At 31.7% G+C, this 15,963-nt stretch overlaps 1 protein-coding gene across 6 annotated transcripts in view; it reads right to left on the bottom strand.

Moving 5' to 3' along the window:
* The window catches only part of ANKHD1 (ankyrin repeat and KH domain containing 1), a 137,176-nt gene that overhangs the window by 75,300 nt on the left and 45,913 nt on the right, over positions 1–15,963 (bottom strand). For 5 of the 6 annotated variants that reach the window (XM_051978551.1, XM_051978546.1, XM_051978549.1 and 2 more), the window contains exons 3-10: positions 12,880–13,036; positions 12,144–12,291; positions 11,083–11,230; positions 10,089–10,322; positions 6,558–6,652; positions 3,947–4,184; positions 3,450–3,641; positions 1,352–1,461 (exon numbers count right to left, since the gene is read on the bottom strand). In XM_051978551.1, the coding sequence (XP_051834511.1) occupies positions 1,352–1,461; positions 3,450–3,641; positions 3,947–4,184; positions 6,558–6,652; positions 10,089–10,322; positions 11,083–11,230; positions 12,144–12,291; positions 12,880–13,036 (1,322 nt within the window). The remainder of the gene's footprint in view (positions 1–1,351; positions 1,462–3,449; positions 3,642–3,946; positions 4,185–6,557; positions 6,653–10,088; positions 10,323–11,082; positions 11,231–12,143; positions 12,292–12,879; positions 13,037–15,963) is intronic. The other variant, XM_051978552.1, reaches the window with a different exon arrangement.

Here is a 15,963-nt window from a genome sequence, read left to right as displayed (position 1 = left end):
TTCAAAAATGAGATGATCCAAATCAGTTCCAAATGTTCAGTAATGAAGAGACCCAGTGAAAAAAATTATGGGAAATGAGTATGGAGTGCAACATAGCAGTTCTACTCCTTCTGTTATTGTCTTCTTGTATTTTTGTTTTCCTTCTCAGGTTATTTTTATCTTCTTTCTAAATCCTATTTTTCTTGTGCAGCAAGATAACTGTATAAATATATGTATATATACATATATCGTATTAAATATATACTTTAACATATTTAACATGTATTGGACTATCTGTCATCTAGGGAGGGAGTGGGAGGAAGGAGGAGAAAAGTTGGAACAGAAGGTTTTGCAAGGGTCAATGTTGAAAAATTACCCATGCCTATGTTTTGTAAATAAAAAGCTATAATAAAAAAAAAGAGAGAGAGAGATAAGGAAACTGAAAAAAAAAAAAATAGAACAAAGTATCACTTGCAGTTCTGTTCTGATTTAAACGAGAGTTTCCTACAGGTTTTAATTTATAAAATAAGGTCTCTATGGACATTAATGAATGCTAAGTACTTTTTAAATCCTTTAACTTTTATTGGAAACAGTTTTATTGTCAGAATCCCTTTTTTTTTTTTTTTTTTTTTGGTGGTATACTATTTTGAAAACAAATGTTACAGAATAGTAATTACTCAAGCTACCTTTGTTTTTCAGATGAATTCCTAAAAATCTAGTTGTATATAATTAATACATCAAAGATATTTTCCCCAAAGTTTCTGAGAATTCGTTATAAGAATTGAATGTCAACTCTTTATGTACACCTCAGTGGTCTTTTACATAGAAACATGGAGAACTGGAATTTGGAAGAAATACTACACAACACTTGACAAATTTAAAGGATGATCATAAAGTTTATTTTCTCAAAGTGGAATGGAATAAGTAAAAATTATTTTAATTCTAATTTGGAAGATGAAGCTATAAATAATAATAATGCTTGTTAAGAGTGGCAATGTTTTCATATTGTTTCCAGAGAGAATAAAGCAATTTAAAACTTAATTTTCTGGAATCTGAAAATAAAAGTAATCCATCATCCAAAGGTATTTGTAAGGCTATTGCTATACATATCAACTTATCTGTGGTATGCTCTGAGAGGAGCTGGAAAAGTCATGAAGGAACAACAGAAACTTAGTAATGTAAATAACTAAGGTCCTTCGTCCTTCAATAATATACACTTTGACACATCTATTTAGCACGTGCATGACAGAAAAGTTGTCTGACAACTTATGTAAACCATATAAGCCAGAATTTCAGTACTATTTCTGAAAAAGGAAAATGCAAATATATTCACTTCCATATTAAAAACATTCAAAAAGTAATTTTATCTTACTAAGTCAGCCCCTGCTTGAAGCAGCACATCTGCGACATCAGTATGCCCATTTTCACAAGCATAGGTCAGAGCTGTATCTCCTGTTGCTGTTGTGGCATGAACATTAGCCCCTAGATGACAAAGGACAAGTATTTTAACCATTTAATTCCTAAATCTGGTAAAATTAAAGAAGTACATAGTATTTACAAATTATGCTTATTTTCCTTATTAAAAAAATCATTTAAGTGATATAATAAAACAAATCTTATGTACTCTGCTACATGATGATTAAGGACAATATTCTCAAATGCTGCAAAACAGATAAGTATAAATAACTGTGAAGGATATTGATAAGAAAAATTAAGCTTAAGATAAGCAGACAAGAAGATGGCAATAGGAAAAATGGCTTAACACCACTTAAACTAAACATTCTTCTCACAGTCTAATAAATATAGTGGGAAAAGAAGTCAAATAATCCAATGAAACCGCATATATAAACAGGATCAATAGCTTCAGACAGTTTATGATCACCTGACAAAGGGAAGATATTTTAATAATGTAAACTTTCATGGTTTGAGCATTAGCTCAAAACCTGAAGCATAATCCAAAATACCAACTTTTTCCAGTTTAAATAATTTCAATTAATAATTCAAAGCAAAAACAAACCAATAAAAAAACTTGTGGCTAGACTGTACCAGTTAAAGCTATCACCAAAATTATAATAACATTTTATAAAAAGCTTATTAGATTAATAATAATTTTTATTTTCTTGATTTATAAAAATTTTATGGGCACATCTTGCTAGAATTTACAGAAGACACTTTGCGTTATTCTGATTTATCTATATCATTTCTCATAGTTCAATTAAAGTACATGTAGATAATTTCTCCCTAATATTACCCTGCTACTATAAAAACCAAAATATAATGTGCATGTGTTCAAAATATGTCTATGCTACTTCATATTATCAATCTGAAAAGTGAGGGAAATAAGTGGTTATTATTGAAAAATAGTCCATAAATTACATTTGATTTTTATGTATCTCCAGCTAAAGAGGGAGGAAAATGCACATTAATAAGCTGCTCCTATGCTATAAGTCTTAACACATAACTAGAGAATAAACAGAATTAAGAGAATCCTAAGATCATACTTATCTGTAGAATGGACTTGGTAATGGCAGTAGCTATTATTCCTGAATTGGAGATCAATAACCACAGAATAGAAAGAATATATTCAACATGAAATACTTTTTGAATATAAGTCATAAATAGCTCAGTGTTCATATAGTACTTTATGGTTAAAAAAAAACCAACAAAAAAAACTTCATAAGAAGTCTTACAATTCTTTTAAAATGTTCCATATTTAAGTTCTCCTATTGTGATAGTTCATTTGGCATGGGATAACCCTTGCTTCTCAAAAGTTCTGCCTATGGTAAACAAGCTCCAGTAGATAATAAACCAAGCTACAAAAGCTTACATCATGGGACTGGTAAGGGGCAATAGGTTCATTTTCAAAGGATTACATCAGGTAAGTTTACTATAAATTATTTGATCTCAACGACTCTCAAAGATCATCTACTTTGTTACAAAGGGGCAACAACGATACTGTATAAGGATGTATTCTGATGGAAGTGTATTTCTTTGACAGAGAGACCTAACTCCATTTCAATTGATAAATGATGGACAGAAGCAGCTACACCCAAAGAAAGAACATTGGGAAATGAATGTAAACTATTTGCATTTTTGTTTTTCTTCCCGGGTTATTTTTACCTTCTGAATCCAATTCTCCCTGTGCAACAAGAGAACTGTTCAGTTCTGCAAACATATATTGTATCTAAGATATACTGCAACATATTTAACATATATAGGAGACTGCTTGCCATCTAGGGGAGAGGGTGGAGGAAGGGAGGGGAAAAAATCGGAACAGAAGCGAGTGCAAGGGATAATGTTGTAAAAAAATTACCCTGGCATGGATTGTCAATAAAAACTTATTATTAAAAAACAAACAAACAAACAAAAAAACAAAGGGGTTATGATCTTGTTGATATAATACTAATTAATTTTTAAAATTTTCTGTGCAATCTAATGTCCTTTTTTACACGTTAAAGTGATTCACATACCTGCTGCCAGCAAATATTTAACTAATTCAAGATGTCCTTCTTGAGCAGCCTCCATTAAAGGTGTTGAGCACCCAAGTTCTATATCAGCCCCAGCCTTAATTAGGAAATCAGCTACTTCAGAAAATCCTCCACAGCAAGCTAGAGTAAGAGCAGTCTCTTGTGTTTCTTCTGTTTGTGCATTTATATTTGCTCCTAGGGTACCCATAAAGATAAATCAAATTAGTTACCAAAATTACCTAAAATGTATGTTTACAAAAAATCCAGATATTCACTTCTGCTTTCTTTACTTGTTATATTCATTTAGTTTATTACCAATGCAAATATTTTGTTTTAATATGTTGCAAATACCTTGTGTTGATGTAACACAAATTATGTGATAAATTTTAGCAATAAATGCCTACGTTCTTAAAGCTGGAAGTTAACTAAGAAATGGTCCAGTTTAACACTCTTGATGCTTCTCTCACCTTGAGGAGTGAAACAGAGGTAAATTTTCCTACCTTGTGCTAACAGGAGTGCCACCATCTCTTCATGTCCTTCTCGAGCAGCTTCCATCAGGGGAGTATAACCCTCATCATTAACTTCCTCGAGATTTGCTCCCCTTTCTATCAGTAAAGCTGCCAATTCAACATGTCCACCACAAGCTGCTAATGTTAGTGGAGATTCAAATGAATCTGCAGGCATATTCACTTGAGCACCACTATCCAAAAGCAGACGTGCTACCTCTACATGTCCATCCTGTAGGATTTTCAGAAGCAAGGGAAAACATTTTGTAGTTGTATATTAACAGTAAGGAAAGAAAAGAAATTGATAGAAAGAGAGAAGGGAGAAGAAAAGAGAGGAAAAGAGAATGTTAGATGCAAGCTATCAGTTATATATCAAGATCAAAATTCTCAACTCTATGTGTGCCAATCACATATGTGATACTCTCAATTTTTGCATTAATCCCACAATCTTTTTGTTTTGTTTATGTGACTGATTGCCCAGCTAATAAGTGTCAAGTATGAAGTCAAATTTGAACTCAGGTCCTCATGATTCCAGGGTTGATGCTCTATGTACTAGGCCACCTACCTGCCCTTATCCATAATCTCTTTAAATTATTTGGATTTATGAAACAGATAGATATATCATAAAATGCAAACAATATCAACTTGAGTATTCTTCTAAAAACAAAGAGAATAACACAGTAATAGAAGATATAGTAGCCAAGGATACCTCAAGATAATTTAGAAATCATGTTGTACATAAAAGTTTTAATCCTACCAAACCATAAACCTAGAAATTTAGTAAGATCACTCTCATTTCACAGATAGCTATTATATAATAAAGTTTTAAAAATGCCAGTAGATAAATTTTAAAAATAAACATTTGCCTCTGCTGCTCCTGCCCTCCCTTCACTCCTCCCCCACCCTAAAAACAAACAAACAAACAAACACAACCACAGCTTATTTCTATGTAGCTATTGCCACTCGGGATTATGTCACTAAGAGAAATCCTCTTGTGGATCAAAACAGTCCTATATATTTCCCTTGATGAAATAACCTGCTATCATGGGACAAATCTTACTTGTGGAGTTATTAACTCTATTTTTCAAATACATATAAAAGAAAAGTATTAATCACTTATAATTAATTACACCTTAAGTAAATCTGCTTAGATAATAGCAATTAGTGATGAAATGTTTTAACATTGATAGTCCATTTTCCACCTTCTTATAATTTCCTTTCTTTTAGATTATAATTCTTTCCTTCCTATTTTATAATAACATTTTTAAAATTCCTGTTCAAATATATTATGAACATTGTAGATGCCACGCTTTACACAATTGTGTATCCTATTATACACTTCTGCATATGTTTTATCACTCTCTAAACTGTAAAATCCATGAAGCATAGGAACCATGTTTCCATATAATTAAATTCTGTAACTTCTTTTCTTAAGTGTATAGCACAAATTTTAAATAAATATATGTAAATCAAATTCAATATTGGCCAAAATGAAGTCAACTTAGTTTAAAGACTCAGTTCAGGAAAATAGACAGCACAAGACTCAATTAAGATAATAGATTTTAACTAAGATTTCATATAAATTCTTTCTAGTCAATTAAATTTAGGATTATAAAGAAAAATAAAGATTTAAAAAATGCATTATCTACCAATTTCCCCATATCAGCAAACAAGGTTCCTGATCTCTTATGATAAATAAATGCTGACTCAAATTTATAAGAATACAAGCCATCCCCCAATTGATAAATGATAATAATAAAATCAAGAAACTAATTAAGTGATCATTTAAAAAACAAAATCATTTTCAAACAACATTTATCAAGAACTGTAGTTTCCAGCAGGAATCCAGGACCTTGGAAACCAAGCCCAAAGTCTTAAGGCAGGGGTCCTCAAACTACAGCCCACAGGCCAGATGTGGCAGCTGAGGACCTTTATCCCCCTCACCCAGGGCTATGAAGTTTCTTTATTTAAAGGCCCACAAAACTAAGTTTTTGTTGTTTTTACTATAGTCCGACTCTCCAACAGTCTGAGGGACAGTGAACTGGCCCCCTATTTAAAAAGTTTGAGGACCCCTGTTTTTAAGGTATTTTTAAAAAAATGTTTATATGATTCTAGTGTTATGAAAATATAAAAGTGAATTTTATCAAGTACTTAAATTACAGTCAATTCTTCATTATCCATTAGTTAGAAAAGTTAATTTATTAATTCCTGCCCTAACCCACAATATGCTATATTATGAACTTAAATATAATGAATTTGGGTTATTGTGTTATTGTTCTCTTCCTTGATTCATCTACATCACCTGCTTTTGTACCCACCAAGCTGAGAATGTTTTTACAATGGTTTTTACATTTTAAAAGAAAGTGTCACTGTATTTTAAATGTAAAAATCATTCTTAATGAACAAAAATAAGTGAGCAGACTAGAGTTAACTTCACCTATAAATTGCCAACCTTTTATTGATACTGAGTTGACTAAACTTTGCTAAGAATTAAAGTAACACATTTTCAAATCTAAAGTTTGTTGCTTAAATCCTGAAGATTAAAAATATAAGTGTATTTTTCTCTTCTCCCCTCAAAAAATGAATTCAACTCAAAAACCATTACCATGCAGGCCTCCATTAGAGCTGTGTGCATCTCATCAGTTTTGTGTTCTTGATCTGCACCAGCTTCAAGCAGAAAACGAACCATATCTAAATGGCCTTCAAAAAAAACCAAAACACAATATTTTAAAACAATGCTTTGAAAGAAATAACTGTCAAAAACTTATGTATTAAGGTGCTTCATAATTTTCTTTCATGACTATGAAAGCTTATAAAATGTTCCTTTTACAGTCAAAAATTGAAACACTACTGACTAGATTTACAAAAGCTGACCTGCCCTGATAAGTGGATTTTTCTACAAAGTTCTGCCCACAATTCAAGAAATAATACTTCCTATTTTGATACTTTCTTTGATTTACTCATTAATCATGTCAGAAATACATAAATGTGAAAACTAAGATCATTCAAAGACCTATAAGAATCTTTTTTTTTTTCCTGAAGCAATTGGGATTAAGTGACTTGCTCAGGGTCACACAGCTAGAAGTATTAAGTGGCTGAGGCCAGATTTGAAATCAGGTCCTCCTGACTTCAGGGCTGGTACTCTGTCCATTGCGCCACCTAGCTGCCCCTAATATATAAGAATCTGATTCACATTTATAAGCATAAGAATTATGATGTCTAATTGATAAATTATCAAAGGATAAGATGAGTTTTTCAAAGGAAGAAATCCAAGCTATTAATAGCGATATGAAAATAGCGACCTTTAAGAACAGGTCAAAAATTTCAAAGGAATTAATGAAGAAAAAAAAAAAAAACAAATGAAGGTTGTCTAGCTGTCCTAGACGTAAAACTATATTATAAAGCACTGGGCATCAAAACCATTTGGTAGTGGCTAAGAAATAGAATAGTGGAAGAATGAAATAGCTCAGGTTCAGAAGAACCAAATAGTAAATAGCAATCTAGTGTTTGAGAGTTCAAAGACTCCATTTCTGGGATAAGAACTCATTATTTGACAAAAATTGCTGAGAAAATTGGAAAATTGTACTGCAAAAACTAGGTACCGATCAAGATCTAACATTATGTACCAAGATAAGGTCAAAATGGGTTCATGATTTAGACATAAAGGGTGATCCTATGAGCAAATTAGGAGAACAGATCTGTGAAGAAGGAAGGAATTTATGGCCAAAGTTAAGAACTAGAGTAAAGTACAAAATGCAAAATGGAAAATTTTGATGATATTCAATTAAAAAGGTTTTGTACAAACAAAACCAATGCAGCCAAAATTAGAAGGGAAGCAGAAAATTGGGGGAAAGTTTTTACATTCAAGGTTTCTGATAAAAACCTCATTTCTAAAATATATAGAGAACTGACTCAAATTTATAATACAAACTATCCCCCAATTGAGAAATGATCAAAAGAATATGAACAATTTTTAGATGAAGAAATTAAAGCCATTTCCAGTCATGAAAAATGCTCTAAATCACTATTGATCTGAGAAATGTAAATTAAGACATAAATTAAGACAATTCTAAAGGACCACTATACACCTCTCAGATTGGCTAAGCTGACAGGAAAAGAAAATGATAAATGCTGGAGGGGATGTGGGAAAACTGGGACACTAATATATTGTTGGTGGAGTTGTGAAATTATTCAACTATTTTAGAGAGCAATTTGGGACTATGCCCCAAAGGCTATAAAACTGTGCATACGTTTAACTCAGAAGTGTACGTCCTCTAACCTACTGGGTCTGTATCCCAAAGAGATCATCAAAAAGGGAAAGGGACCTACATGTGCTACAAAATGTTTGGAGCAGCCCTTTTTGTAGTGGCAAGGAACTGGAAACTGAGTAGATGTCCATTAGTTGGGGAATGGCTGGATAAGATATGGTATATGAATGTAACGGAATATTGTTCTATAAGAAATGATCAACAGGCTGATTTCAGAAAGGCCTAAAGAGATGTACATGAATTGATGCTAAGTAGAGTAGAACCAAGAGAACATTGTGCACAGCAACAAGATGATTATGTGATGATCAACTGTGATGGACTTGGCTCTTTTCAACAATAAGGTGATTCAGGCCAATTCCAATTCTCTCAATGGAGAGAGCCATTTACATCCAGAGAGAGGACTATGGGGCCTGAATGAAGATCACAATATAATATTTTCACCTTTTTTTGTTGTTTGCTTGCTTTTTTCCCCCTTTCTCATTTTTTCCCCCTTTTGATCCAATTTTTTTTGTGTAGCATGATAAAATGTGGAAATATGTTTAGAAGAATTGTACAAGTTTAACCTACATTAGATTACTTTCTGTCTAGGGAAAGGTGGAGAGGGAAAGGAGGAAGAAAATTTGAAAGATAAAGCTTTGTAAGGAGGAATTTTGAAAACTATCTTTGCATGTATTTTGAAAGATAAAAAGCTATTATTAATTTTTTTAAAAGAAATTAACACTTGAAAAATAAAAAAAAACATAAAAGGCCAAATTGGGAGGAAAAAGGCTTCAAATTACAATCAGAGAAATGTAAATTAAAGTAACTCTGTGATTTCATCTCATACTCAGTATGCAAAACCGTATTTTGCAGACTGGCAAAACTGATGAAAAAATGAAAATATTTGGTAGAGAAAAGGCATTTCGAAACACTGTGCAAATTGGTCAGACTATTTTCAATTATAATTTGGAATTACACTCAAAGAGTCACCAACCTGTAACTTTGATCCAGTAATAATGTTACTATGTAAGGCCCATGTTCCAAAGAAATCAAGAGGAAAAGGTCCTATTTGTTCAGAAATTTTCATAGCAGCTCTTTTTGTAGTATCAAAGAACTGGAATCTAAAGGAATTCTTACCAATTGAGGAGTAGCAGAACAAATTATAGGATACAAATGTAATGAAATATTATCATGTCAGAAGAAATGATTAAAGGGCTATTTTTCAGTAAAAGTTGGGATGATTTGGACGAGGTGAAAGAGGAAAATAAGCCAAACAAGGACAATTTAAGACAATAAACAACACTGTAAAAACAAACTTTGAAAGACTTTAAAAATTTTTGAACCACCATGATTCCAGAGGACATATTACCCTCCTGAGAGAAAAGTGGACACAGGGTACATAATGAGACAGAGTTCTCAAACAAAGCCAATAAGGACACTTATTTGCGTGACTAGGTGTATTTGTTGCAGGGGTTACAGCTCAAACAGATCCATAAACTAAAAAGGTAAAAATAAATAACTATACAGGGATTCTATTTAAAATAATGGCAATCTTTTAACTCTGATTATTCATGTCATAGATCTCACAGCCTATCAAGATAAAATAAAAAAAAAAAAACCTAAGTAAAAGCACTCTAGGATATAACAAAGAATCATACTTAGAGAAGTTTTTAACTTTTATATGAAACCAGTGTAGTGGACTCCTTGAATATGAAAGAATTTTAGAAGTAGGTTGAAAAGAATAACAAAATTTAATTCCAATTATAGCCGCCACATAACTTAAAAATTATGAGCAGCATCACATACTGTGTTCAGCAGGAATATTCTAATTTTTGTCATTAAAAATACTGCCATTACTAACCCTGACATAATATATAGTAGGCACCTACCTTTATAACATGCAAGTGTAAGTGCACTCTCTTTGAATTCATTTGAATGAGTGTTGATGCCTGCCCCATACTCCAGGAGAACTCTGGCAACCTCCACATGACCAGCACTGGCTGCTTCCATTAAGGGGGTATGTCCATTTTCATTGTGATCCTCTATATTAGCTCCTGCTTTCAGTAGCACTTTCACAATGTCCACAAATCCCCCAGCACAAGCATAAGTTAGTGCTGTGTTTCCTAACAAATCAGGGGAAAAAATGAAAAATTGAAATTAAATCATGCTAATTATAACTATAGCTGAGATGAAGATTCTACTTCCTTAAATTTCTAGAAGGAACACCCTCAATTTTCTTTGTATTAAGGAGAAACAACAAAAAAAAAAGATAGCAGAAAGAAATGAATGGCTTTAACCAAGGCTATTTTCTTAGGAGTAACCATTTTTTAGCTGTTTGCCATCTATACCATATCATTCAGTATTTGATTTATATATCATAATTTTATAACTTAATTTCTATGTAACTTTTTTCTGATGATTTTACAAAAATTGATTTAATTTCTTAAACTATTAGACAATAACTCAATTTTAAGAATCATTTCTTAAAATTCTGTATCCTCAACAGGGCCTATAACATAGCACTGGACACATTAAAAGGACTAAATAAATGCTCATTGCTTTATCAGTTGACTTCAAGAGAATCATGTTTATTAGGTTAAATTCTATTTTTATACTCAACCTTTAATTTCAAATAGCCACTGTGGGAACAGATACAGTTAAATGACAAGGGGGGTACTAGATGGCATATGGATCACCACTATTGTAAAAATTCAAATAAATTTTCTTAATTCTATAAAAAGAATATCCTTGAAGTGATTTCAGTATTATTAAAATTTTTGATAAACAAAATCTGGAACACTGCAAAAAGAGTTGTGATAAATATAGATATAAACTAAAGTTGCCTTTTATCAATCATACTGTATATGCTTTGACAATACATACCTGTTGAAGACTGGGCATTGACATCCGCACAATGAACAAGTAACAGCTTTACAATGTCTACATAGCCTCCACTGGCAGCTGCCATTAGTGGAGTTATGTCTCCTTTATTCCCTCGATCTTCAACATTTGCATGCATAGCAAGCAACACCTTAAAAAAAAATAGTCATGTAAGCTCATAACTACTAGAGTTCATAACATTTTTGCTAAATTCACAAAAACTGAGCTAATTTTTTTATCTTGGATAAGCAAATCCAAGAAAGAGAATTATATATATATATATATATATACACATACACACACACGTATGTATATTTATTTATATGCATACATACATACATATATACACACACATATATATAAAAATAAAAAAATTGAACATCTCTACCTTCCCTGCCTTCCTATTCTGGAGAAACTTCCACCCTGAGGCCCATACTCTTGAACTGATCACATACTGGCTCAGACCAACTTTTTTTGAGAGACTGTTCACACACACTTCAAACTCTGTTGCCTTACTGTTTAAACTTCTGCCTGGTACATAGTAAGTGCTAAATATTCTATCAATGTCTGTAATTCAAAGCTGTCAAATTAGATTCACTAATATAGTACTTTTTGCCCATAAAAGGAAAAAATTTGTCTTCAACTTCCAAATTCTATTTCTCCCATCAAAGTATTCAAAGAGTACAAATCTGTATGTATGAAAGCTACTATGTGATTGAGTAGACTTCTTTAATGTCTAGTTTCTATACTGCTAGGAGAAAACAAATTAATTCTAAACATACATAAATTACTCATCCTCTAATATTTTAAAAACTATCTCTCCCCCCTCCCCAATTCTATATACATGCCTCTCATCTCTCTTATTTACTCACATATATTGGGGCCTATATGATATTTGTTTGAGAGAAATATGAATAGCTAGCTATACATAAAATAACTGAATTATTTTATTAGTATTAATAAAACCAAGCTACATAATCTAATTCTATTTCTTCTTAAAAATCAAAGAAAGGAGGACATAAAAACAATGCCAAAACCCTCTTAATATGAACATTTTTACTTACTTGTGCCAATTCATAGTACCCTGCTGAACAGGCCAAACAGAGCAAACTTTCTCCTTCTTCAGTATGCTCATTTACACTTCTTCCTTCATCTAGCAATTTGCGGACAGCATTCACATCCCCATCTGAGCAAGCTTCTGCCAAACTGCGACTTAAAAAACAAAGTCAAAGGATACAGAAATGTGCAAATGTGGGAAGGACAACACTAAAAAAACAAAATTAATTTAAAAAAATTTCTAAACCGTTGCTTATGAATTATTATAAACTATTATACATAAATGATCCAAAGTTTTAAAAAGATTTGGCTTTCAAAACAAAAAATAAAAAACCCAGACTCTTAAAAATATGTTCATTTTAAAGTAGAAACACAGGTAAAACACTGTAATATATATTAGTATTTTTCTTTCTACTCAAACAATACATTTCACTTACTAGTCAAACCATCAGTGCATATACAGAAAGATCTACTTAGAAATCTAAGCGCTAAATCAAATAAAATTGCAATTTCTAAAAAGGCAATTTCCTTTAAAAACAAGGATGATACCCTAATTCGCATCTGTCCCTACCACTATGCCTAAAATACAGTAAGCACTCAATAAGTTAACAAAATTATAGCAAGATCTCAAGCTAAAGTATATTGGTTCCCCTTTCCAAAATAGATAAAATATTTAATGGAAACTACTATTCCTAAAAATTGTCCACAAGAAAGACAGCTGTTCTGAAGTTATCAAATACGTACTTGTCCACTTGTCCTGCATTATGGCTGTTCTCGGCTCTCATTCGTGTCAAAGCAGCAGCAGCTTCATCCAATGCACAGCTGACAGAAGAAGTCAATCTTCGGAGCACCTCAGGATCTGCGAAGGCTTTACCATCGGCAGTTGACAATTTACCAATTCCTTCAGAGTATGTTCATCAAATGGGTTAGTACAGGGAGGAAAAAAAATCACACAAAAGATGCACAATTTTAAAATTTCATCCACATGCAAGATTAGTCCCAAATAATTCATAAACATGCTAGAAAATGACATTCAACACATTTGATTTCTTATAAAATTTTAAAGTATGATTTATAAACAAGATAGAAGTAATAAAGTTCAAAACAAGGCAGTATATTTTAGTCTAAATTATTTGTTTTAAGATGATTATGTTTCAAAAATTCAGGCTACTGGATTTATTATTTAAATTAAAATTTAGTGATAAATTAAGCAAAAAAAAAAAGTCCTTTAAGAATGAAATAAAAATTTTCACTTTGCAAGTGGGTTGAGGGTGATATATATGCAAAAAAGAGTGAAGAGAAATTTTAAAATAAGTAGTTTTTTCATGGATTTAAAATGCTGATGGCTCTCTAGAATATCTATGCCTACACTTCACTCCCCAAAAAACCAAAAAACAGACATTTATGTCTCATAAAATATAAACTGAGTTGAAATGATTTTATTATCTTCATTATTTTTGTGTTTTTAAGTATGCTGCCAGAAACAAATGCATCAAAGAGTAATTCAGCTTAGTTTTAAAAATTCAGTTACTTATTGATCATCTAAAGAATATCAAACAGGTGTGACTAAACACTATGTTTTGGTATTTAATTTTAAAATTATATTGAACAAAATTTTACAAGTTGTCATTATATACATTATATGCTAGCCTTAAGTATATACTATTAACAGAAGTGGCTTTATAAACTAAGGGCAGATGATATGCCAATGGTTCTTAATTAGGAAGAATGTTTCTCCTCCAAGACTTTTGCCTTAAAAGGTGGCATAGTTTCTTTCTGTGGACATTTTCATGAGGGATATGATACTAGTCTTCTACCAAATTTAAACCATTGGAAGACAATTTAGATTATTTGCCCAATGTCTTGTATGTGTATCCCCTGCAAGGATTAGCACAAAGCTTTTAGGAAACCTTTAAACCTTTTCACTTATTCAAATTCATGCCATTCCTAGGGGAAATTAAAACATAAAGCATTCTTTGCATAATACCAAAAGATCAGAACAATTTACAGAATAGGATTCTACTTGGTCAGTCAGTCAATTAATATTTATTAAGTGCCTATTATATGCTTAAACACTGTGCCGAGTATTGAGGATACAAAAGGAGGCAAAGGTCCAACTAATCCTACCTTTTAACATCTCTCTAGTAGGGAATGGCAAAAGTACACAATATTACCAAACTTTTGTCTTTGGTAAAATGTTATGGGTTAATCATCTTCTGGGCTACCTGTAAGCATCATCTATTCAATACCAACACCAACATGTTTGTTTCTTTATCCATTCTGTTTCATATTTTCTCCCAGTGTTTTCCATGGCACCCAAAAGTGTTAAAACCAACTTATATTCTCTGACACAGAGAATATGGGTTAATAATAAACAAATGAATCTCATTGGAAATAGTCTGATACAGCAGCTTATTTATGCTTTTACTATATTTCCACATTTCAATATTAACTTTTAAAAAATCAACTATATATTTCCATCTTGAGAGAAAAAACTAAACTCTAGGCAACCAATATCTAACAATTCCTAAGTCTGAAAAAAATGTCCACACCATTAAAATGCATATAAACATATCAAAGATTTAATCTAATGTCATTTTACAGACCAGGAAAATTTAGTCACAGGAGTTATTATTACCTGCTCAAGATCACGTAGCCAATAAAGAGAAAAATCAGGACTGTAGTCCAAGTTCCCTAACTGGCAAATCTAATACTTTTTTCATTGTATCATGAAATCATCACTAACTATTTTGAACTTTGTATTTGTATTCCCCTCTGCCAATATTGCTATTAAAAAGTTACTTGTTTAAATGTTTAGCACAAACAAGCCAATTTCCACTAAACACATAATTATGCCAATCCTTTAGGAAATCCATAGAGTAGCTAATATAAGTCTCTGTAGGTGGTATGTGAAAAAATAAAAAAGATATACTGAATGGATGAATCCTGACTATCTACATTATTATCATAACATTAGTACTGAAATACTTGAAAATATCAGAAATAGTATCCAGTGAATCAACTAAACTCAACTGTGTAGTTTGGCATCTCTAATATGAAATCTTCCTACTGATACATTTCTCCTTGAGTAGTATTGTCAACTACTTTAAGATGAAGGTGTATTTCATAATTGGATTCTGAAGTACACTGTCTTGTAATGCTGTCAGTGCTTATTCAGGTTTTGTTGAATTGAAGGTAATATTTATGATAAGAATCAGTTAGCAAGTAGCCATTAAAATTTTCCAGTATCCAAACACAGAGGGAAAAGTGAAAGCTAAATTTAAACTGTCCTTGACTAATGACAGCAGTGGCAATTTGTTTGATATATCCAGGCAAAAACAATATTCACTGTACTATTATAAAGTATGTCTAGAAAGAGTGGCAACTATCTCTGAGTTCAAATTCTTGGTAACTCAACCATGTTTCATTTATATAAAAGGAGATAAAGAACAGATTGCAGTCAATTCTATGATAGAACAAACCACTTGAAATTTATTCAGACTTTCATAAACTGTGACTCAGGTATCTTTTCTGTTTATTCATAATCTCACAAGACTGGAATAAGAAATGACACTCTAATTAGGTCTTATGGTAACTAAATGAAATTGACTATATTTTAATAGGAAAAAAGTTTACTTTTCACATGAGAATTATTCCAAATTAGAGATATTGTCAAAAATCATAATTGCTGACTCACTGTTTTAAATTAAAATTATTATTTCACAAAAAATATTAATTTTTTTACAGGAAAAAAGAAGAAAACTGATGCAGTGGTAGCAATTATCTGCTGAGCACTCATGTTAAAAATTCATCATAAACACTACCTTC

The sequence above is a fragment of the Antechinus flavipes genome, chromosome 2 (genome assembly GCF_016432865.1).
Source record: "Antechinus flavipes isolate AdamAnt ecotype Samford, QLD, Australia chromosome 2, AdamAnt_v2, whole genome shotgun sequence".
Taxonomy (NCBI): Eukaryota; Metazoa; Chordata; class Mammalia; order Dasyuromorphia; family Dasyuridae; genus Antechinus; species Antechinus flavipes.
Note: the sequence above shows the minus strand (reverse complement) of the source record. Positions and strands in the feature narration are given on the sequence as shown.